Source organism: Poromitra crassiceps, assembly GCF_964638095.1.
Source record: "Poromitra crassiceps genome assembly, chromosome: 13".
NCBI lineage: Eukaryota > Metazoa > Chordata > Actinopteri > Beryciformes > Melamphaidae > Poromitra > Poromitra crassiceps.
The window spans coordinates 41,415,114-41,439,701 of NC_139644.1; the positions used below are offsets into that span (position 1 = coordinate 41,415,114).

Here is a 24,588-nt window from a genome sequence, read left to right on the forward strand (position 1 = left end):
CTGTCAGCTGTGTAACCCAGCCCTCACCACTACAGCTGTCAGCTGTGTAACCCAGCCCTCACCACTACAGCTGTCAGCTGTGTAACCCAGCCCTCACCACTACAGCTGTCAGCTGTGTAACCCAGCCCTCACCACTACAGCTGTCAGCTGTGTAACCCAGCCCTCACCACTACAGCTGTCAGCTGTGTAACCCAGCCCTCACCACTACAGCTGTCAGCTGTGTAACCCAGCCCTCACCACTACAGCTGTCAGCTGTGTAACCCAGCCCTCACCACTACAGCTGTCAGCTGTGTAACCCAGCCCTCACCACTACAGCTGTCAGCTGTGTAACCCAGCCCTCACCACTACAGCTGTCAGCTGTGTAACCCAGCCCTCACCACTACAGCTGTCAGCTGTGTAACCCAGCCCTCACCACTACAGCTGTCAGCTGTGTAACCCAGCCCTCACCACTACAGCTGTCAGCTGTGTAACCCAGCCCTCACCACTACAGCTGTCAGCTGTGTAACCCAGCCCTCACCACTACAGCTGTCAGCTGTGTAACCCAGCCCTCACCACTACAGCTGTCAGCTGTGTAACCCAGCCCTCACCACTACAGCTGTCAGCTGTGTAACCCAGCCCTCACCACTACAGCTGTCAGCTGTGTAACCCAGCCCTCACCACTACAGCTGTCAGCTGTGTAACCCAGCCCTCACCACTACAGCTGTCAGCTGTGTAACCCAGCCCTCACCACTACAGCTGTCAGCTGTGTAACCCAGCCCTCACCACTACAGCTGTCAGCTGTGTAACCCAGCCCTCACCACTACAGCTGTCAGCTGTGTAACCCAGCCCTCACCACTACAGCTGTCAGCTGTGTAACCCAGCCCTCACCACTACAGCTGTCAGCTGTGTAACCCAGCCCTCACCACTACAGCTGTCAGCTGTGTAACCCAGCCCTCACCACTACAGCTGTCAGCTGTGTAACCCAGCCCTCACCACTACAGCTGTCAGCTGTGTAACCCAGCCCTCACCACTACAGCTGTCAGCTGTGTAACCCAGCCCCTCACCACTACAGCTGTCAGCTGTGTAACCCACCATCAGGCTTTTATCGATTGCTCAAACTCATCTGACAGCGAGCACGTTCCTCAGCCATTACTCCATTCACTAATGCAGCACCACATGGTGAGCTAAACAAAACGTCCACGAATGTCAGAGTTTCTGGACACAAGGCTGCAATTTGCAGCAACAATATGGGCTACAACTGCAGGCCAGGATGTTCATGCAAACCGTAGCTCATATGTATCCCTGAAGTCCTGGGGGAATCGACCCTTTTCACGGGGGCCATTTTGTGTCGAAAAAGGCCGAATAAACACAGGTGCAAAACGCTAATGGGGGTTTCCAAATTCCAATCATAGAATCATGTCTGTGTGTGTTCTGTCTTCCCAGTTAGAATCATGTCTTTATGTTCTGTGTTCCCAGTTAGGATCATGTCTGTGTGTTCTGTGTTCCCAGTTAAAATCATGTCTGTGTGTTCTGTGTTCCCAGTTAGAATCATGTCTGTATGTTCTGTGTTCCCAGTTAGAATCATGTCTGTGTGTTCTGTGTTCCCAGTTAGAATCATGTCTGTGTGTTCTGTGTTCCCAGTTAGAATCATGTCTGTATGTTCTGTGTTCCCAGTTAGAATCATGTCTGTATGTTCTGTGTTCCCAGTTAGAATCATGTCTGTGTGTTCTATGTTCCCAGTTAGAATCATGTCTGTATGTTCTGTGTTCCCAGTTAGAATCATGTCTGTGTGTGTTCTGTGTTCCCAGTTAGAATCATGTCTGTGTGTTCTGTGTTCCCAGTTAGAATCATGTCTGTATGTTCTGTGTTCCCCGTTAGAATCATGTCTGTATGTTCTGTGTTCCCAGTTAGAATCATGTCTGTATGTTCTGTGTTCCCAGTTAGAATCATGTCTGTGTGTTCTGTGTTCCCAGTTAGAATCATGTCTGTGTGTTCTGTGTTCCCAGTTAGAATCATGTCTGTGTGTTCTGTGTTCCCAGTTAGAATCATGTCTGTATGTTCTGTGTTCCCAGTTAGAATCATGTCTGTATGTTCTGTGTTCCCAGTTAGAATCATGTCTGTATGTTCTGTGTTCCCAGTTAGAATCATGTCTGTGTGTTCTGTGTTCCCAGTTAGAATCATGTCTGTGTGTGTTCTGTGTTCCCAGTTAGAATCATGTCTGTGTGTTCTGTGTTCCCAGTTAGAATCATGTCTGTATGTTCTGTGTTCCCAGTTCAAGTTTGCAATTGTGATGATGGGCCGGCATCAGTACATCACTGAAGACGAGTATGAGGTCAACCTGAAGGACTTTGAGCCACAGCCAGGTATTACTGCTGCTACTGTATAAATAACCACTGCTACTGTTATGCTTACTGCTAACTGCTAATATTACTGCCACTCTTACCTAGTGCTGTTGCCACGTCTACTACTGCTGCTAGTACTAATGCTAGTGCCATTATCAATGCTAGTGTTGCTACTGCTCGTATCACTGACTACATTTATATGGACTGCAATATTCTGATATTTACCTGGTTAAGACAATACTCTCCATTATTGAAGTGTATTGTAGACATGCATACACCTTAACATCCGATCAGCGTTTTCGCAACACATACGGCAGTCCACCTGCTTGACGACGCATACGCTAGCTTTCCAGCAAGTGTTGCGCAGTGTTAATTTTGACAGCTAATTTTGATTTACCCTTTCCCGCTTATCCTCCCCCTTTCTCTCCCCCTGCCTTCCCTACCTCTCACCCCCCCCCCCCCCCCCCCCCCTGCAGGTAACATGTCCCACCCGCGCCCCTGGCTAGGGTTGGACCACTTCAACAAAGCTCCAAAGAGAGGTCGCTACACCTACCTGGAGAAAGCAATCAAGATCCACAACTAAAGCAGCCCCGCCCTTCCTCCTCGTCCTCCTCCTCCTCCGCCTCCTTCCTCCCTACCTACTTAACGCACCATAGCCACAGACTGTAACCAACCGTGTGTGTACGTGTGTGAGGGAGTGCGAGCGTGTGTGTGTACGTGTGTGTGTGAGGGAGTGCGAGCGTTCGTGCGTGTGTTCATCACTTTTAACACCCCCGCCTGGACACCTCTACAGCTCGACACGGCACTATGTATCCCTATGAGACTTCAGCGATATGGATATATCTCACTGCAGCTGACGGCTTCACCTTCACCCATAATTACAACACTGCACCAACCATTTCTCTCTCTCTCTCTCTCTCTCTGAGGTTGTCTTTTTCCAGCTACTCCCCAACTGTTGACTGCCTCTCTTTTTTTTTTGCCCCATCTGGAAGTGTGAGAAAATTAAATTGGATTTTAACAAAATAAAATCGGGGAGGGGAGAGGAAGTGGGACACAGTATAAATATATATATATATATATGAACTTCTAGACTTATTTTTTTCCCCTCCCCCCCCCCCCCCTCCTGCCCCATCTCCGATATGCTTTCCTGTGGGTTTTGTTTTTAAATAAGAGTTGTCATGCTGCTGTGTGGAGAGCTTTGGCGGAGGGATGTCGGCGAGGACCGTCTGCCGGAGGGAGAGAGGGCCGACTCGCTGGTCACACAGGAGAATTTCCAAAGGAGCTGCACACTGGTGGTACCCCCCTTCCCCCTCCCCTCCACCCACCCCCCCTCCATCCTTTCAACAAGGGGTGCGGGCGGCCGAGGCTCGCTAGTTGCCGTCAATGTGGTTCTTCTATTTTCTGCTCCTACCCCGTTAGCGCAACTAGTCAAAACAAAAAGCGAGAAAAAAACCAAGAAAAAAAAAATCCATGTTTACACACACACACACACTTCTTTCTCTCTTGAGTTTGGTCGGAGGAAAGATAATTTTTTTCTTTCTGCAAATGTTGTATAATAAGATACAAAAAAAACTCCACAGCATCTGTTTAAAAATAAATGGGGGGAAAAATAAGGATGAAATTTGTCTGTACTTCATCTTGCACGTCGGCACTTAAATGTCAGGAAGTTTTCCATTCCATCGGACTGGTGAAATGTAAACTTTTTTTTTTTAGTTGCTCTCACATCTTTGTAAGAAACTCCACCACCTTTTTTTTCCTTTTCCTTGGGGGTTCCATCGTTCTCCCTCATCATTCCTCACCTTCTGTCGTTATATACCCTCCCCACCACCACTTCTCCCCCTCCTCTCCTCTCCTCTCACTCCGTCTCGATGGTAACTGTCACCCCCGGGTGGTCGGGAGTGGTAACTGCGCTGTGCTTGGTAGGAGCTGCAGAGCCACATAGAGCCCTGCTGGTTTGAGGATCGTGTAGTAAGAGACAAAATCAGCATTGTAAGAAAACACTTTAAGCCCTTTTTTTCCGTTCCTCGTTCTGGGTTTAGTTTCTTTTCAAAGCACAGAAGGAATGCTCCCCTTATAGCGCATAGCTGGCTCTGTAAAGAACAACATTTAAGAATTGTATATTTAAAAAAAAATATGAACGTGTAAAATATAAGAGAAACACGCGCCTTTGTTGTTGGGTACAAAAGGAGCCAGGTGGTCATATTCCTTGTGTGTAGGTTTTTATTTTTCGAGTTCCTGACTTTCCATTGAAGATCCGCCCCCCCAACCCCCCGGTTACATTTCGGGTTTTTTTCCTCTCCTCAAAACTAATTGCATTGGTTTTGTCTTGTTAAAAAGTGCAGTACGAAGATGACCTGCAGAATCACACCTTAATTTGATCTTTTCCAGTTTAAAATCCTCAGTGTAGCAGCAGTGTACGACAACTATTCCTGTATATTGCCTTTTTGCTGGAAAATGTATGTTGAATAAAATTTTCTATAAAAACAAAAACACTACTCCGCTGCTTGTCCATACAAGTAGACTAGACTTAAACCCAGGAGACCGACGGAACACATTAACAGCTGCGATTCTACTACCTTTTGTTTATTGTTTTATATTTTTGCAGCTTATGGTTACATGCAGGAAATGTTTAACATTTTGGAGAGATATAAACATGAAATCCATTGGAAAACTCATCCGCAGGATAAGTTCTGTCTGGAGGGATCCAGTGGAGACTTTTTATGCCTCCACCGGCGATCGCCGTGGCCGGAGGCTTTGTTTTCGGGTTGTCCGTACAGCCGTACGTCAGGTCTATACTCAACGTGATATCTCAGGAACACCTTGAGGGAATTTCTTAAAATGTGGCTCAAAGATCCATAAACTGATGAGATGTTGGTGGTCAAAGTTCAAGGTCATCATGACCTCATGGCCGGCCGTCCGTCCCATGCTCGTTAACGTGATGTCTCAGGAACACCTTGGGGGAATTTCTTCAAATTTGGCTCAAACATCCACTTGGACTCGAGGGTGAACCGATTGGATTTTGGTGGTCAAAGTTCAAGATCGCTGACCTCCACTCCGTCCGTTCCATCAAGGAAGGGGGTGGGGGTTACAGATAGGAAGGTTGTAGAGTCGGGGTTTGAGGGCTGGGGAGTGGGAGGGGCTGTAGCTAGGGAAAGGAAGGTCTTAGAGAGTCGAGGGGTGGGTAGGGGAGTAGATGGGCCAGTTATATGTGGGTGGTGGGAGGGTAGAGTTAGGCATGTTGAGGTAGGCTACTCTCAAATATTGCCCTAAAGTGCCATATGGCTGAATGTCCACACCACTGCCCTGTGGGCTTCAAGGTATTTGTGCTTGTAGGAGTCTGGACAGACATGGATGCAAACTGCAACATGATTTGTTGGTGGAGGCATACCACCGCAAGGCGGTTATTTCTAGATTCAAATTCTTGTAGAGAAATTCCCTTTACTAGCACCCCTCCACAGGGAGGTCAAAGGTCGGGTGCAGTGTCTTTCTCAAGGACACTTGAGCAGAGTGGATGCTTCCCAACACGAGGGCTTGAAGCTGAAGCTTTCAGGTAAAGGGCCGGAAAATGTGACTTTTTTTGGCGTCGGGTTCGACTATAAAAAGTTCCTACAGGTTTGACAAAGTACTGCATCCAACCTTCACACATGAAACCACTATAGGCTGCTTTTCACTGTTTTGCCCTCGTCCACTATCTATGTTCTACTGTGTGTACCTGCAACACTTACAATCATCTGCCAGGCCCACTCTGTGGAGCCTGGACGGTGTAGAATCATCTGCCAGGCCCACTCTGTGGAGCCTGGATGGTGTCCAATCAACTTTACCATTTTCAATTGAATGAGTCTTGTTCTCAGTTCTCTTGACATTTTCTTGTGGTTTCTGAGAATAAGGCTCTGCTCACCCTCTAAAAGATATATTCAGATCAGCTTCCCATATCAGTCTGAGGAAGGACGTATTCTTATCTGAATCAAGGCACGTAAGAGTAATAGGCAGAGGCTTTTTGTGACCCTTACCTATAATTAATGTCTAGTATGTATTGCACATTTGCAACACTAGGGGGGCTACACAGATGGCGAGCCAAAGGTCCGTATCAGCAGGTGCCTCTGCTCTCCATTCTTTGTCAAACATGTGGAGCTATGTTACACCTGCTTCCCAGCGAGCTAGCATAACATGGCTGGTACCTACGGATTTGTCTGGATGTCTAGTATTTTTTGGGTGGGCTTAGATGATTTTTGGGTGGGCTCAAGCCCCACCCCCCAAAAGGCTCTAAACCTGCTATGGGACACATTGCATTTATACTTGTGTTTAATGTACACAAGACTCACCGCCAGAGGGAGCAGTGAGCCTGTCTAGCCCTCCTGATTCTAATAGTTTCTTCAACAGATTATGCAGGCTGTGCTGTAGCTGGAAGTCCTAGTTGTTTTTCTGGTACTGAGCTAATGAAACAAGCCGTCTATGGAAGAGGAGACTCTTCTTCAGGGGTAGGTGCTCACATTAAAAAAGGAAGCACAGTATCAGAAACAGTCTGTGGAATAACATGTCTTCTTCCTGCAGCAATGGATGTTCTATTCCTTTAGTCATCTGTTCTTCCATCGCTGTATTTCTGTCTCACTGTCCACTTCTTTCTCCCCATCATCTCTCTGCATTTCTGTCTGCCTGTGCTAAACATTAGCCTAAATAAAACAAGTGATTAACAGCTCATTATAGTATTATATTCAGGGATGCACAATATGGATTTGTAACTGATAATCACCTGCTTCTTATGGCCGATACTCATAAGACCACCAATAATTTCACATTTTTGCATTTTTAAAAAGAAGTTCATAACCTGTAGCCAGTGGCTGCTTAGTCTGCAGATAAAACACAATGACAAATGCCATATAGTAGATTGGTCCTTATGTCATATGCTTAAGGATATATGCAATGTTTTCCTTGTAACTCGTTTTGTATATATATATTATTATAGCAGACATTTTCATGATTGACAAGGTTCATGATTCACTTTAATAGCCACAATAAATAACTTATTTGTGGGTGCTTTCGGTTCTAAGAGGTGGATGGCAGTCGGGTACAAGCTGACCCAGTGACGAGAGGTTCTGGTACTGCCAGACATCAGTCTTCTTCCATTGGGAGGGCCCTGAAGAGTTCTAGTATGTCCTGGGTGGGTGGCGTCAGCCATCATTTTCTGAGACCGCTTTAGCACCCTGGCAGTGTGTAGGTCCTGAAGAGATGGCAGGCTGCACCCGACCGTATTGAAGAGAGGAAATCTCAGCACAACCGTGTACGTCAGGTGCGTCGGAAAAGCAGGATCAGTTAAAAAGGAAGTCTCCCGCACACTGACTACCACTTAGGCTTTTATTAAATACATAATTGCAACGTTTCGGTCAAACGACCATCATCTGGCATATGGTATGACAAACACTGGAACCTGTTTAAATAGGAACGGGCGACATTACAGAAACTTCCTAAATTCCAAATCCTATCCTAAATGATTGGTAACCATGGTAATTAGAGTTAGGACTTGATTTAGGAAAACACCCATTACAGAACAACAGTTCCTAAGTCATCCTCATCCTAATTTAAAATGGGAAAAGCGTATTACAGAAGCGTCCCAACTCCCCAAAATCTTAAAAAAGCTCTCCTAACTTTAAGATGCCAGCTATGCTGTCCTAACTAATTTATGCTATTTTCAACTGGAACAACAGCCATCTTGCATCTCGTTATAATGTATAGCCTATTTATAGCCTACCTACGTTATGGCTGCGCTGTTATTACATTTGCAAAACCAACAAAATGTCAACAGGTGCAATTTATTTGGCGAAAGGCGGGACCCGAATGACGTTTTGCGTTTTGATGACAGAACACTCGTTAATCGATACAGACTGCCCCGGGACATGATACTGCAGCTAGCCGAGGAGCTGAGACCTGTGTTGGAGAGACCGACTAGGCGACACGGGGCTCTGCCGGTTGTAGTACAACTTACAAATGCACTTCGGTTTTTTGCGAAGGGAGATTTTCAAACTGAAGTGGCCGACATATCCAAAATATCTCAGCCTGCTATGTCACGTAATTTAACTGAGGTAGCAACAGCCATCAGCAATTTGGCTCCTCGGTACATGATACAGTTTCCAAGGGGGGAGAAACTCATTATTTTTGATAGCATCAACGCTTCTTTGAATGGCAGATGCGGCAGAGACGGTTTCTGCTATTTTAGCCCATTCCCTCTCTTTCACCTCCCGCATGAGGGTGGCTGAAAACTTTCCGAAAAGCACGTCCTTAACCTTTTCTACGGCGGTCACTAAAACCTCCAACTCATCTGCCTTGAAGTTAAATGCCCTTCGTTTTTGGTCCATTGCCCCACAATCTCAAAAATGTTCGACAACAACAACACACATTGTTAGCCTACTAGCTAATAGCAGGCTACTAGCGCTCCTGCGTTATTTCGAATCACACATAGGTTACGCAAAAACCACGCTTGGTGTTGTTGCTTCTCACAGGAATGTGTCCCTGTAACAGAGCCCAACATGAGCATGAGCGCCTGGCCAATCCCGGCGCTTGACTGCTGTGTAGGCGGGCACAGGGCGTGGTTTTTGCAGAACCTATGTGCGATTCGAAATAACGCAGCGCTCCTACTTCCCCCGCGAGTTGAGAAAGGAGGAGGTGTCTGTTGCTAGTGGTTGCTAGGGTAACAGACAGAAAAGTTGATAACCGATGCTGGATGAGTATTTAGGATTTCCTAACAAGACATAAGATAGGATTTAGCAAGATGAGATAGGATTCCTAAAGTTAGTTAGGATTTGCTTCTGTAATACAAAATCAGAAGAAATCCTATCTTAAACTAGTCCTATCCTAACTTAAGACATAAGATAGGGAGTTTCTGTAATGTGGCCCCAGGACAAGAACAATCATCCAATAGAGATGTCTGGGAACGCCGCCCACAAAATGTTAAACGGCTGGCGCGTGAGTGGGGTAAAACCGCCGATATATCTCATGGGCTGACTCACCAAAAGACGGTGCTGCGGCTCTAAACTACAGATTTGGGGGTTCTAGAGCAGAGCACAAGACGTCTGCTCAGATGTGCGTTTACTGCGGTGGTTAAATCCCCGATCGTGTCTGCCTGGGCTGGGCTAGCAGCTAAATTCTAACTTTGCTGAATTTATAGAACGGGAGGATTAACCCCACCCTGACCCCGCCCCCAGTCAGGCTGAGCCAGCTAACCCAGCGTCTATTGTGGGCGTTCCTAGAGCCTGTATGGGCGTTCCCAGAGCCTGTATGGGCGTTCCCAGACATGCGGACTGTCTATGGGAGCAAGGCAATTATGGCATAGACCATGGAGCAAATCAGTGCAAATCACACTGCAGGTGTCACCCAGGGTGATGAGGTAAAGTGAGGCTGTGTTCTTCCTGTAGTCCACTCTTGTGTCACCCTCTACTCTTCACCCGGCCGAGCGTCGGCACTGGAACCACCGAGGTTAGAATGATCCAGCTGAATGTTCTCCTCTCTTCCTGGCTTCTCTTCCCTGGTAGCCTGGAGAGACATGACAGCACCATCTCTGTTAACAGAATCACACTCTCCTAGCAAAAAGAAGAAAAAAAAATAGCCTACAGTCTAACTATACTGCAAATAGATTGATCAACAACAGTGAAGACCCTGGTCAGTTGAGCATTTATATTTGTGCTTCTGTGGTGATATATTGAAGATTTATACAACAGGTAGTTCCGGCCAACCAATTTGATTGGACAAGAGGGATCCTACGAGTGCCATTATTTCATGTTAGAACACGGCTCTCTCGAATACTCGATTCTGATTGGTCAATCAACAATATTCACCGGTCATTATTTCTCGACAACCGACCGCTGCTCTGCCACACCTGCATTAATCAGTTGGTAAGAGCCTTTTGTCCGCAGACGCTACTAATTAGGCCAACCAGTTGCAGCTGTGGTGTCTTGTGTGCCAATTACGAATGAAACCGCTTTGTGTTGAAAACGCTATTAAAAAATCTATTTGAATAATTATTTTTGTCAGATTATTGAATGATTTAGTTGTAGGCCGTGTTCTAAGCGGGATAATGTATACTGAGCCGGTGATTACTGGAAATAATGACCTTCAGGTGAATATTAAGCCCTCCGCTGCGCGTCGGGCTCAATCATTCACCTGTCGGTCATTATTTCCACAGTAATCACCGGCTCAGTATACATTATCCCTTACATAATGCACTGGCGCTTCACTGTGTGTAGATCACTCCACTTCACAGCTGCCCTAATCAACAAAACACTTCACAGCTGTAGAGTAGACAGTAGTAAAGTAGACAGCCTGCAGTTAATTAGGCTGATTAGGCTACATTTTCAGCAAAGCAGAAAGCTGAGGGGACTATTTTTTTGACGGAGGAATAAATACAGAAATCATATATTTTCTCAGCTTTTTGTCATTTTTTTAATCAGCTTTGTTTAATAGAACTGTTGTATAAAAGCAATATCACACTCGAGGTCGTGCGGTTGTTGTCTAATATTGGCACTGCTGTGATTATCTTCGGCACTCGGCCCGCGGCCTCGTGCCTACGACCAAATCACAGCAGTGCCAATATTAGCCAACAACCGCACTCCCTCTCATGTGATATTGCTTAAATGAACATATGTGTTTCTATGGTGTTTGCCTGCGAAATGCTCACCGGGGCACACAGAGAAGATACACCAGATGCCGACGCGAGTGCTCCACGCCACCTAGTGTGGCTCTGTCAATGTGAGTGACCTCTGGGTGGGTTTGACGGCCTGCCATGTTTTTTTTTTATTCCTCCCGTGGTTAGCTGACAGTGTGATGTCATAGAGGAGGTATTCCTGAGCGTGTGCATATGTTTGGCAAACTGCCACTTTGAACACGCATCTGTCCAGTGTCCAATTTGTAAAGGCTCTGCAGTCCAGTGAACCAGTGGCGCCGGAACGAGTTTGCAATTAGGGGGACAAAAGCAGGAAGGGAGTCTTGCCGGCGCCCTAGCGGGCGCCGGCAAAATGAATTTATGTTTTTTTTACGTTTGGATGATTTTTAGCCAAATTTTTAGGGGGACAAAATGTCCCCATGTCCCCCTGCTTCCGGCGCCCATGCAGCCCCCCCCGTATCTGCAATCTATGGTCAAGTTCCAAACTTCGCATCGCTCCCTCCGCTCCTCCACCCGTCCAGATCGCCTCGCCCCTCCACCGCTATACCTACTAATGCTACATGTTACTTATTCCTTCTCAAACTACTTCCTACATGCTGGCTATAGTTTTGCACTTTATAGTGTGGCACTTTACATTCTAATGCCTTTGCTGCTGTTGCTATTGTTAGTTGTTGTTGGTAAGTAGTGTTGCTGTTCTTATCTTTTTAGTGTGTGTATTGGTTTTTACTGTATCTTTGTGTTTATTTTTTAGAGCTGTTTTTATGTCTTCCCTGTGAGAGCTGCTGTAACGAGTAAATTTCCCCACTGTGGGATTAATAAAGGCAATCAATCAAAATCAATCAATTAGTCTATCAAAATATCTTCGCTGTCATTGATTGTGTTGCATAGTTGTTTTCTGTACTGTTGACAAAATGTGATATTGTAAGCCGCTTTGGACAAAAGCGTCTGCTAAATGACGTAATGTAATGTAATAATAATAATAATAATAATAATAAAATGCCACTCTAAAATGTGCAGTTTTATCTTGAAAAAAGACATTTATTGGGCACTGAACATGGATTTCACATGACTAGGGCTACAGATATGCATGTTTTATAGACCAGTCAGTAGAGTAACTGGTGATAAAACTGCACATTTTAGAGTGGCCTTTTATTGTGACCAACCCATGGCACACCTGTTCAATATTCATGCTGTTTAATCAGCATCGACTCGTGAAAGATTGGACCAAAAACAAAAGTATTGCATTTATATTTTTGTTCAGTATACTTAATTTAACCCAATCCTCTATACTGAATAAAGATGTTCAGTACCTTGAAGTAGGAGTAGAAACAGAGGCCAGCAATGACGGCAGTGAACAGCAAGACCACAGTCAGCTTCATGACAAGTCTGATGGTGGGATCTGGAGAGGCTGGAAAACAGATTCAGGATCATCAAACCAGACCACCTGACATTACAACAGCTCCCATTAAAGATGAAGTTCGTGTTGCTATAAAACCCTTGATCACTAAAGTCACTTTACTTGATTCAGTTCTTAGAGAATATCTGATCCACTCTAAATATTTGATGTTGTTGGACAAAAGCCACATTACCTGAGACAATGAGAGAGAGGGGCTGGCTCTCAGAGGAGAAGTTACGGGAGAAAACACAGATGTGATAAACACAGCTGTAGATCCCTTGGTGGGTGTGGTCTGCAGCAGGAAACAGGAAGTGGAGAGAGTGATTGACAGCTGGCTGGATGTGGTTGTACGCTGTGTTGGAGGCGGTGGAGGTGAGGTGGAAGGAGCCTCCCTGGTACTGTGGCTGGATGGAGCAGGTAATGGTGAAGCTAGAGCCCCTGAGCACCTGAACCCCCTGCTGCTGGGTCTCGGAGACCCCGCCCATGGGGGGAGAGAGGGAGATGATTGGCTGAACCAGCAGATCTGTACACAGAGAGGGAGATGATTGGCTGAACCAGCAAATATGTAAACGGAGACCTGACGTAAAAACGGCCCTTCAGAAATCTATGCATGACATCACATTGACTAAGGCCATCTTTTTTGGTTGACACTGTAATGCTTGATTAATGGTAAAACATCTGGACTGTAACAACATCAAAACAAATAAACCTCCTGAAGACTCACCGACCACCACCAGCTGAACAATGGCCTGCTTCGTTCGGCTGTTCTCTAATCTCAGGATGAAGCACCTGTATTTGCCTTCGTCGGCGAGCGTCACATTGATCAGCTTGAGCGATATGTTGCCGTCTTTCAGGCCGTCTCTGAACAACCCAGTCCGTTCAGAGTACAGCGGGTTCTTCTCTGCCAGCATCTCACTGCGGTGTCGCCACACGTGCACGTGTTCCGTCTGCAGGTGAGATCCATGGTCGTATCTCCTCCACTCCACCGTCAGATTCTCCACGTTTTGTGGAGGTTTTACGTAACACGGTAGGATGACAGTCTCCCCAACGATGGCCACTATTGGCTGGGGTGAACCAATCACCTCAGGCTGACCTATGGAAACTAGGATCAGAAGAGAGAGGGTGGAATCTACTTCACTTGTATGTTCAAATTACAATTAGTTGTAGTATCTCGGGTTAGACTGATACATCAGGCCAACTTAAATAAAATGATACAGAGATCTGTATAATCTGTATAACTACATATCTTGTTACCCTCTAGTTAAAGTTTAAATTCACTCCTTGTACCCTGTAGTTATACTATAACTACAGTCCTTGTACCCCGTAGTTATACTATAACTACACTCCTTGTACCCCGTAGTTATACTATAACTACACTCCTTGTACCCCGTAGTTATACTATAACTACACTCCTTGTACCCCGTAGTTATACTATAACTACCGTAAATTCCGCACTATAAGCCGCACCGGAGTATAAGCCGCACCTGCAAAGTTGACTGTTTTTTACATATATAAGCCGCACCGGACTATAAGCCGCGGGTGTTTTAATTTTTTTTTTTTTTTTTTTTTTTTTGTGTTTTAATGTTTAATTACCATATGTAAGGGTTCATGCACAGAGGGGATTGTCGGGAAAGAGATGGCTGTTTGAGGAAGCTCCCATTTATTAACATTTCAACAAAACAACATAACACAACACCACCTGTGTTGTGTTGTGTTGTGTTATGTTATGTTATGTTATGTTGTTAAAAGAGGGCAAGAGAGGAAATTAAAACAGAAGTGGATTTATAGTTAGAAAGAGTGCTAAAAAAGAGAGATTTTTTTTTTTGAAAAAATCCATAGATAAGCCGCACCGTTATATAAGCCGCAGGGGCCAAAAAAGGCCAAAAAACGGGGAAAAAGCCGCGGCTTATAGTCCGGAATTTACGGTACACTCCTTGTACCCCGTAGTTACACTATAAATACAGATCTTGTTACCCTCTAGTTACAGTCTAAATTCACTCCTTGTAACCCGTAGTTATACTATAACTACACTCCTTGTACCCCGTAGTTATACTATAACTACACTCCTTGTACCCCGTAGTTATACTATAACTACACTCCTTGTAACCCATAGTTATACTATAACTACACTCCTTGTACCCCGTAGTTATACTATAACTACACTCCTTGTACCCCGTAGTTACAGTCTAAATTCACTCCTTGTAACCCGTAGTTATACTATAACTACACTCCTTGTAACCCGTAGTTATACTATAACTACACTCCTTGTAACCCCGTAGTTATACTATAACTACACTCCTTGTACCCCGTAGTTATACTATAACTACACTCCTTGTACCCCGTAGGTATACTATAACTACAGTGTGGTACCCCGTAGTTATACTATAAGTACATATCTTGTTACCCTCTAGTTAAAGTTTAAATTCACTCCTTGTACCCCGTAGTTATACTATAACTACACTCCTTGTACCCTGTAGATATAGGCTACTATAACTACATGCTCAATTGCGGGCTGTATTCTAAAGCGTTACCCTTTAGTTTTATAATCAAGAAACGAAAGAAATATAGTGTCGATGTTTTTCATAGCGAGACAACAGCACGCACGCATGGGTGTAGCAGATCAGGAGAGGCATAGCCTACAGCAGACCACTTTTTCCATCATGTTTTCTCTTTAGACTACCTCACATTTATTTGGGGAACGAGATTAATTCCCTTGTTTTAGGGTTTGACTGGTGTCCGGCTGTTTTAATCACATCAATCAATGCGCCTCCTCTTCAACCAACTCCAACATTACGTGCATAACTTAATGACTGGAAACTCATTTTCTTTTGCCGACTTTCTGAACACCATGATGGTTTCATGATACCTTTGGACAGGGGTGGACTGTGATCCTAATTCAGGCCGGGCATTAGATACCAAGCAGGCCAGGCCGATACAGGCTGACGTGCGTGCCGGCGACGAAAAAGGTGGGCCGTTTGAAGCCCAATTTGGGTGGTTTGAAGCCAGATTTGGGCCGTATGAAGCCCAATTTGGGCCGTTTGAAGCCAGATTTGGGCCGTATGAAGCCCAATTTGGGCCGTTTGAAGCCAGATTTGGGTGGTTTGAAGCCAGATTGGGGCCGTTTGAAGCCCAATTTGGGTGGTTTGAAGCCAGATTGGGGCCGTTTGAAGCCCAATTTGGGTGGTTTGAAGCCAGGTTTGGGCCGTTTGAAGCCAGATTTGGGCCGTTTGAAGCCCAATTTGGGTCGTTTGAAGCCAGATTTAGTGAATATAATGCTAACGCGATGATACATGTTACCTACATATATTTGTTCATTAATAGAAACATCAACATTGCCTAGATAACTGCAAGTATAATATGAAGAAGTAAAACCAAAAACACGCCTCTGTACAAACGCTTCACAGCAAACTTTATTTAAGGAAGAGTGATCCGGAAGCGAGGCCTACGCCGGAGCTGATGAAGGCTGTTTGCTTGAGCCTATTTACTCCGTAAGCGAGACAACTGCTCCAGTGATGATGAACAGCAGCTGAGGATGATGGCACTTTTAATGTGAGTAATGATGTAGTAGCAAGGGCTCTATATACCACCACCACCGCTTAGGTGATTGGCTCAGCAGATCAGGAGAGACAGATGTCCTTAGCTGATTGGATATTGTTGTGATGTCACTAGTGATGTCACTCGAGCAATTGTGATGTCACCAGTGATGTCACTCGAGCAATTGTGATGTCATCAGTGATGTCACTCAAGCAATTGTGATGTCATCAGTGATGTCACTAAGGAGTTACACACCCTGAATGACGAAGGGCATGTACGCATGGGGTGCTCTAAACTATGCTGTAGAGCAGGGGTGCCCACACTTTTTCAGCTTGGGAGCTACTTTTAAAATGACCAAGTCAAAGTGAGCTACCAAACATATTTATTTATATATATATACACTGAGTATACAGTGGAAAACAGTGGAACAGTGGAAAAACAGTGGAAACAGTGGAAAAACTGTGGAAAAACAGTGGAAACAGTGGAAAAACAGTGGAAACAGTGGAAAAACAGTAAAAAAGAAAAAAAAAAATCTTCCCCTCAATGCCATGCGATCGACCACACTACCTTCGCGATCGACCGGTCGATCGCGATCGACGTATTGGGCACCCCTGCTGTAGAGGTTAGTCTTCCATGATTGAAATTCAGTCAAAGACCACACTAGTAAACCAGTAGGTGGCGCCTGGCCTGCTGTTCAGTGAGTGGCCTGACTGCGGACACACATTTTTTTTTTTTTTTTTTTGCAGGCCAGGCCAGGCCAGGCCACCGGGCATTTGCCCGATGTGCCCGGTTATGCAGTCCGCGCCTGCCTTTGGATCACAGCAGCAGCATTGTGGATGTGAGTGGATCTACGTTTACTAGTTTAATATTATCAATTGCCTGGCCTCCCAGGATACCTCGTAATGTTGAATTTACCCCCATGCACATCATTTGACCATTTTTTCAACTTATAAATGTATAAAACCAGAGGAAACTCGCGTTTTCTAGTGCTTCTCTATGGAACTCCAAGCTGAGAATGCACTCGCTGTGATGTGTGAGTCTGCGTTCGGGGCGTAACTTAGCGATAGGTGAATGAGTTCAGACAGGTAGTTTGGTTAAATATGAGTGTATTCTTGGTTAGCTAGTCTGTTGAAACAAGGATGTGTTCTTTGTGAAATTAGTCATCAACTAGTCAGGTTAAATATGAATATTCCTAGTCAGCAAGTCAACTACTCTCAGAACAGAAGAGGAGGTGTAAAGCTGTTCAATTGTTCAAATATGTTGAGATTGTTTTGGCTGAAACTGCAAAAACCAGAAAAAAGGAAGCTCAAGCTGCTACTTTTATTATGCCTCCGCCGGCGATAGCCAGGCCGGAGGCATTATGGATCCGGGTTGTCCGTCCGTACGTACGGCCGTACGTACGATGTTTGTTAACGCGATATCTGAGGAACGCCTGGACGGAATTTCATCAAATTTGCCTCAAACATCGACTTAGACTCAAGGATGATCTGATTAGATTTTGGTGGTCAAAGGTCAAAGGTCAAGGTCACTGTGACCTCTCGAACGCCATTTTCAAGCTTGTTAACGCAATATCTCAGGAATGCCTTGACGGAATTTAATCAAACTTGTCTCAAACATCGACTTGGACTCAAGGATGAACTGATTACATTTTGCTGGTCAAAGGTCAAGGTCACTGTGACCTCTCAAACGCCATTTTCCAGCTTGTTAACGCGATATCTCACGAATGCCTTGACGGAGTTTCATCAAATTTGCTTCAAACATCGCCTTACACTCAAGGATGATCTGATTAGATTTTGGTGGTCAAAGGTCAAAGGTCAAGGTGAGCTCTCGAACGCCATTTTCAAGCTTGTTAACGCGATATCTCAGGAATGCCTTGACGGAATTTAATCAAACTTGTCTCAAACATCGACTTGGACTCAAGGATGAACTGATTACATTTTGGTGGTCAAAGTTCAAGGTCACTGTGACCTCTCACACACCCAATTTCCAAGCTCTGTAATGCAACATCACAGGAGCGCCTTGACGGAATCTCTTCCAATTTGCCTCAAATGGTGATTTGGACTCCAAAATGAACTAATGGCGGAGGCATAAGTCCGCGTTGCGGTCGTTCTAGTTAAATTGGTCTTAAGTACTTTATTTTAAGATGCGTTTTCAAAAGCTTTCTGCTATATGTGTTTTTTTTTTTTTAAATGCAGCCCTTACTTTACTTGAAAATATTAATATATTAATTGTTGAAATTAATGAGTTGTTCTTTGTGGCTGACTACATACAGACATTGATACAACTATTAGGGTACTTCTATGGCACTGAATCATAATAGTCAGCTGCAAATATGGTTTGACCCTAAAAAAATTGTAACAAAAGGTTTCTCAATGGTTTATTGTAGTATCAGGTGTACTTAATAACATCACCTCAAAATCTGACCACTAGAAAGGTCTAATTTTCAAGATGGCCGCTGCCAGTTCCTTAAAAGACCATTACTCCATTATTCATCCTAGACAAGTAATTTTGGTGCCTAACCCCATGTTTTGGTGATCTAGGAATCCAATTAGCATATATAAATTATAGTGAAGTGATTACAAGTACAAGTTTATATTAAAGCAATTGGTTATAAGCATATTTATGTTAAAAGTGAAGAAAATGTTCCAATATAATTGGACATTTCTCCTTTTTCCACGTGCCATAATGCATAATGGTGATTTCACTTATAATTCACATTCTGTTGAAGCTTTCAGGAGATTTCTTTTGATACCAATAAGGAATAAATTAATTATTACTGTGTGGTACTGTGAAATTAGTCAAAACAGGGCCACCACTGGTCGAACTTAATAATGGGCTGAACATGGTGTTTGATAGCGAGATCACAAATGAAATTCAGCGTGGACAGAATGCATGTCTTGTCCCCAGAGCACAAGTCAATCATAGGCATAAACACAACAGATGATTGGCCTGGGTGTTCTAATCCTTGATGAATGATATGCATCATTCCCTGCCACACAGGGGTTTCTTGTTTGAAGTTTAGTGAGAGCTCCCACACTACATCAACTGTCCTATCACAGTCGATCAATGCCGGGAGTAGTTTGAACATGATGGTTTGGCACACGTTTCACAAATGATTTTGCGATGTTCGGTGATTGGAATTTTACTTTGCAGTGAAAAATCCTGGTTGGTAACGTGTCTCATTGGAATGACACAATCCTTCTTTCGCCCTGGCGTGAGTGCTGCTATGATACCCGTTCAGTGGGAGGTCCCCCTGCCATCCATAGTAAGGATATTGTGGTCAAGATTGTCACCAGCAAAAAGAAGAGCCATGTCATCCGTTAACATATCTGGGGCAACTGAAGCTGCTGCATTATTTTCAAAACGCAAGACTTCTTCATAAGATGAACTAAATCCCATCCCATGAAGGGTATCCACAAGGAAATGTGACTGATAGAAATTGTGACTGATAGAAATGATGTGCCTGCACTGCAAGGCCAACTTAAGGGAGCTAACAACGGCACGTGGTCGAACTGCTTGGACAATTGGCTATCCAATTGCTGCAACCTTTCGGCTTGTCTCCTTACCCACAAAAAGACAATTTAACATTGTCCGCAGAGTGTCAGAACAAACGAAAGGGCAGAATCAAGCTCAAGCGACTTTGCACTTGGATACTGATTTGTAAGGGACGGGACATTTAAGCAATATAGCACGAGAGCAAGTGTGTTGTGGTGAATATATCCCGCTGATAAGCTGTTATCCCACGAGGCCTGCGGCCTCGTGGGATAACAGCTTATCAGCGGGATATATTCCACAACACACGCTGCTCGAGTGCTATATTGCTTTTATAAAACGGTTTCCAAGTATAATAACTATAATAATAATAATACTATAAGTCCGACTGGCATTTTATTCTGATAGAGTCAGTTGAAACACTACTGTAAGGCGGGACCTCTAGCAAGAAGATAGACGTGCGGGTGATTTGATTGGATCGTTCTGGAGACTGAAGTCGACATTGGCCAATCCTGGCGCTTGCTGAGAGCTTTTTGCAAAGGCCGACACCAGAGCCGTATGCCGACACCAAGTAACGTTACGTCTTATTTAGAAATGCGGGGTTAAGAGTGAGGGCGCGCGAGAGAGGGGTTAAGACATTAGCCCGCGTCTATTCTTGTACAAAACATCATTTTCTGCGAAGTATTAGTAAAGTTATAAGCGAAGATCGATTCACAAGGATCTGAAAACTGTCTCCGCCATTTTGTTTTTGAGGTACTTTTAGTAAGAGAGTTGCGCCATCATGCGTCCATAATGACTCATTGTACAAGACTTGAAGGACTAGTGACCCTCCATACAGCAGATCAGGAGAAAGCTGTTTGGCTCGAGCGCAGCGCTGCCTTTTAGTAAGAGAGTTGCCATGGCAACCAATAACCCATGGCCATGGGTTATTGAACTCGGTTACTGGAATTATACAATGGCTGTGAACCAATCAGATTGCTTGATTTGAGAGAGCCGTTTTATAATAAACTTTATAGGGAGAGTGGGGTGAGTTGTGCCAGGGGGGAAGTTGTGCCACCCCTTGTATCTAGAAAACCATAGAAGAAATTGGTCATGTGACCACACATTTTTGAAGATGCATCCATTTTACTCACTCTGCAAAGAAGGGAGGCAGATGGCACAAGAGCTAAGCACATTTAAGTTCAAAAAACTGTTTTTTGCCTCTCAAAGTAAATTTTTTGTGATCAAGGTTTATTGATTGTTGTGTCTGAACAATTATAGACAAGCTTGAAAACATTTCACACATGTGTTAGTGTTTTAGTAAGCTACAATATGAGGCTATACTGTTAGCATGATGTTAGCTCCAAACCAGCTATATGATACAAGTTTGTTAAAATGGGGGGGATAGGGTGATTTGTGCCAAAAGGCCTGGGTTAAGTTGTGCCAGTGCAGTTGCAGTTGATTTAGTCAAATGTTATTTAATTTTGTTCTTAAATGTTTAAATAGACCTTGTTGAAGAATATTGCAGTATTGGCAAGTGTAGCCTGGCTCTGTGATAGTTGATTTTGTTCATTTTGAACATAATCTTTATTTTTGAAAATGTTAAATATGTAGGTCAACTGCTGCTACCGTTTAGCCTTGTTTAACCCTGTTATAGTACACTGGACTTTAGTGTTATCTTTATTTTGTCTTGCTTTGATATAGCATTACAGTATATGAGATGAAAATGTTCTGTTTTACTTCAGTAATCAATGGCACAATTTACCCCAATGTATTCTCTCCAAAGGCACAACTTACCCCGCACCGGGGGCAAGTTGTGCCAAGAGTCCACTTTTTTAAGAATAGCCATATTTTTTTAACAGTTTATTTAAGATCCAAAGGGAGTGTTCTCAGTGGTGCACAACATCCTGAAATATATTTACATATTGTAGTTGGAGGCATTACTGTCATGCCCTCACTTTAAAGACACCTCAAGTAAAAAGTGGCACAACTCACCCCACTCTCCCCTAACTTTTAATCAATCTCGCCGCTGTTTCAATGGTCACTTGTTTCTGTGATTCTTCATCCTTTGCTTGGATTTTGAAATAAGATCTCAGTATCTGTGATGTCCTTTCCCTCATTGTCACTATGTCTTTGAGGCCTTCCCCTTCAGCAAAGTGTACACTGTCCCCATACCTTTCTTTTCTTTTCTTTTTGTCTTGAGGTAGGCCTTTCCAAATGGTTCGGAATCTGTATTTGTCAGAAATTCCTCCATTTTATCTCGCAAATGTGTAACTGTCAACTGTTTCTCTTCAGTATTCTCAAGGTAAGAGCAAACCTTGACGAATGCCTGCTCCTAAACTTTGTTTTTGGGCTAGCCAGACTTTCTGCGCTTTGCCTCTGGGACTTTTGGCCCATTTCCACCGCTGGTATCAACGCGGCCCCGCACAGCTCGTCTCGCTTTTTTGTCTCATTCCACCAATCAAAAACGTGGACAGCCCGGGTTGAGTCGGGGTTGAGTCGTGCTGTAACAGGTTCGTGGACAGCAGGGAGCCTGCTGGGCATGCGGTGCGATCGGACATCTGGCTAGAGAGTGTCGAGAAGCTGTCGGGGACTGGAAGACAGCGAGAGAGGAGAGACGTGCAGGCGGCGGACAGGTGAGGCTTTGTTGGACTTGCCAGTCGCCTGAACATTTAGCCAGAGACTGCACCAAGAGTGTGAACGCTGGAAGAGACACACAGCCGGGGGAGCAGCAGGAGCAACAGGCAGAGGAACAGCGGAGCAGCGGAGCAGTAGAGCAGCCGGAGCAACAGGCAGCGGAGCAACGGAGCAGTACAGAGCCGATTGTTCTGGGCAGGAGAGTGACGTTTGAGCCGGCCCAGGCTAGCTGCTCTGCATACCAGCCAGTAGTGGCGGAGATCACCATCAGTGACGAGACAATCAGGATAATGGGGATTGTGTTGAACAGCCAGAAGGAAGGGAGAGACATCACCTGCAATGCTGTTACAGTCGGGGGAGCGGCGCTCGTGTCCCCGGGTGAGCGAGAGGGGTCAACGCCGGAGGAGACGGCCCAACCAAGCCGCTACACACCCCCCACGGCTGCACTGCAGAAAGCCGAGGTGGAGATCGACGCCGATGGTGTTCGCCCTGCTGTCCTCAACACGCCGCCCCCTGGGGGAGCGGGACGGGAGGACGAGCGAGTGCAAGAGCTGGACGTCGACGACAGGGCCATCTGGGAGGTCGACGGGCATGAGCGGAGACGCAGACAGAGGGAGGATGCGGATATCGGTCCGGTGTATGCGTGGGTGGCGGCCGGACGCCGGCCCCCTGTGGAGGAGATTCACCTGTGTTCCGGTGCCACGAAGGGACTGTGGAACATGTTTTCGGACCTGCAACTGGGTGGAGGGGGGATTTTGGAGAGAAAGGGGCACGGGAAAAGCGGGACCCAGTGGGTTGTACCCGGTTGCCTGCGAGAGTTGGCACTGAAGGGGATGCACGAGGGCCCATACGGTGATCGTGGGCCCGAAGAGACACTCAGACTCATCCGTGGACATTTCTACTGGGGCAAACAAAAGGAGGACGTGCGGAGATACTGCAGGGAGTGTGAGGGCTGTGGGGGGCACAGAGGGGGGATGGAAACGGTGGTTGTAGAAATGGATGATCAGAGTTTTAGCGGATATTTAATGTATCCGCGATTTAATGTCAGAATGAAAATCTGCGTTGGATAGTCTGCTGAAGGGCTGTCTAAAGCAGCAGCTTGTATTCACATCAGTCATTTGATTTACTTTGATCAGCGATTTCTGTCTGATACAGCTGCATTGATACAGCAGCAACAAATGTAAATGTGTAATCTCAGTCTATACATTTCCACAATCTGTAAGCCTATTTAGACCATAGATTTAGAAACGCATGCCCAATGAATAATGATCTCTATCACTCATGTGTGTGGTTGCACTGATCGAATAATTCATATATAAAATAGCCTAGTATAAAGCCTAATAGCCTACTATAAAAGATAAAACTGCTGAACTGAATTGAGACGATGCGGGCATAGTTATCATTGATAAAAACTAGCCTATTTTTGCTCATATATTGGCATACAGCCTACAGGACACAGTTCCAGCTGAAAGATGCAAGAATAGCCTGCATATTTAGTATTGGGGCTATCCCATATTTATCCCATATCTATATTATATGTATAGGCTTTTCTGGCATGTAGGAGAATATCACCCTCACTCCATTTGAGGGTCCGTTCATGATATGCGCCGCGGTGATTAATAGTGATCATATTTCTCCACGCATCGTTGAGCTGTTAAGACATAAAGTGGTAAGTAGGCTTAATTTAATTATGTAGCCTACAGAGCCACGAATGTTTTGCTTGTTCTATTCTCAGTTGACTGCAATCTATTTTTCATATGGCGATCTTATGAATGGTGAGTGACTCCAGAGAGCCAATTATATGGGTCTCTCATGGATTTTGATCTTATCCTCTGAAGCTAACCTGGTCGCGACCAGGTTAGCTTTGCAGCGTCAGTTGCCATGGTGATTGAAAGTTAACTTGCTTTGTAGTACGGCTAAACCAGGTTTAAACTCAAACTTACTCGGATAAGGCATTAAACTAGCTTCGTAGTACAGGCTACTGGACTGTTGTTGACGCGTGCAGCGTGATTTCTAACCCCACATAGGATAAGCAATAACCACGCCCTGTGGCGCCGGGATTGGCCAGGAGCATTGAAGCTTGGGACTAAAGCACCTGGGGTTTTTCATCTTTTAAAATAAAGATGTTTAAAAAAACTATTGCTTGTTACATTTTCAGTGCTGTACCTTTTCTCTGGGTAAGAATTGAGCTTGAAATTAACGATATGATACATTATATTATATGAGCTATGAACGTGAACACAACACTGTTTATATTATTGCATGTTTTTGTAGATTGTGTACATTGTGTAGATTATATAGTAGGGGAGGTGTGTCTTGTATTAGACTCTTCCGGGCAGGACAGAGGAAAAGTTTGGCGTGTTCCCAAGTTAAGCTGGAGTGTCTGTTCAGTCGACTCTCTTGCGGGTGGGAGGACAGCGCGCCGTGTCCTCAAGTTTGAGCGTTGAGTGTTGACCATTTGTGCGATACTGCAGCGTGTTAGTGGTGGGCTTTCAGCTGCCGGGAGTAACGTTATACCGGGCGAGGGAAAGCACACGCTGACGCAGCAGTGATTGCAGGAGGGTCTATTCACTGTTCTT

At 44.9% G+C, this 24,588-nt stretch overlaps 1 protein-coding gene across 2 annotated transcripts in view; it reads left to right on the plus strand.

Annotated features, from left to right (window-relative positions):
* The window catches only part of usp7 (ubiquitin specific peptidase 7 (herpes virus-associated)), an 82,200-nt gene extending 77,402 nt beyond the window's left edge, over nucleotides 1–4,798 (plus strand). For both annotated transcript variants that reach the window (XM_083649731.1, XM_083649730.1), the window contains exons 30-31: nucleotides 2,252–2,342; nucleotides 2,798–4,798. In XM_083649731.1, the coding sequence (XP_083505857.1) occupies nucleotides 2,252–2,342; nucleotides 2,798–2,904 (198 nt within the window). In that variant the 3' untranslated portion in view covers nucleotides 2,905–4,798. The remainder of the gene's footprint in view (nucleotides 1–2,251; nucleotides 2,343–2,797) is intronic.
* The last annotated feature ends 19,790 nt before the right edge of the window (nucleotides 4,799–24,588 follow it).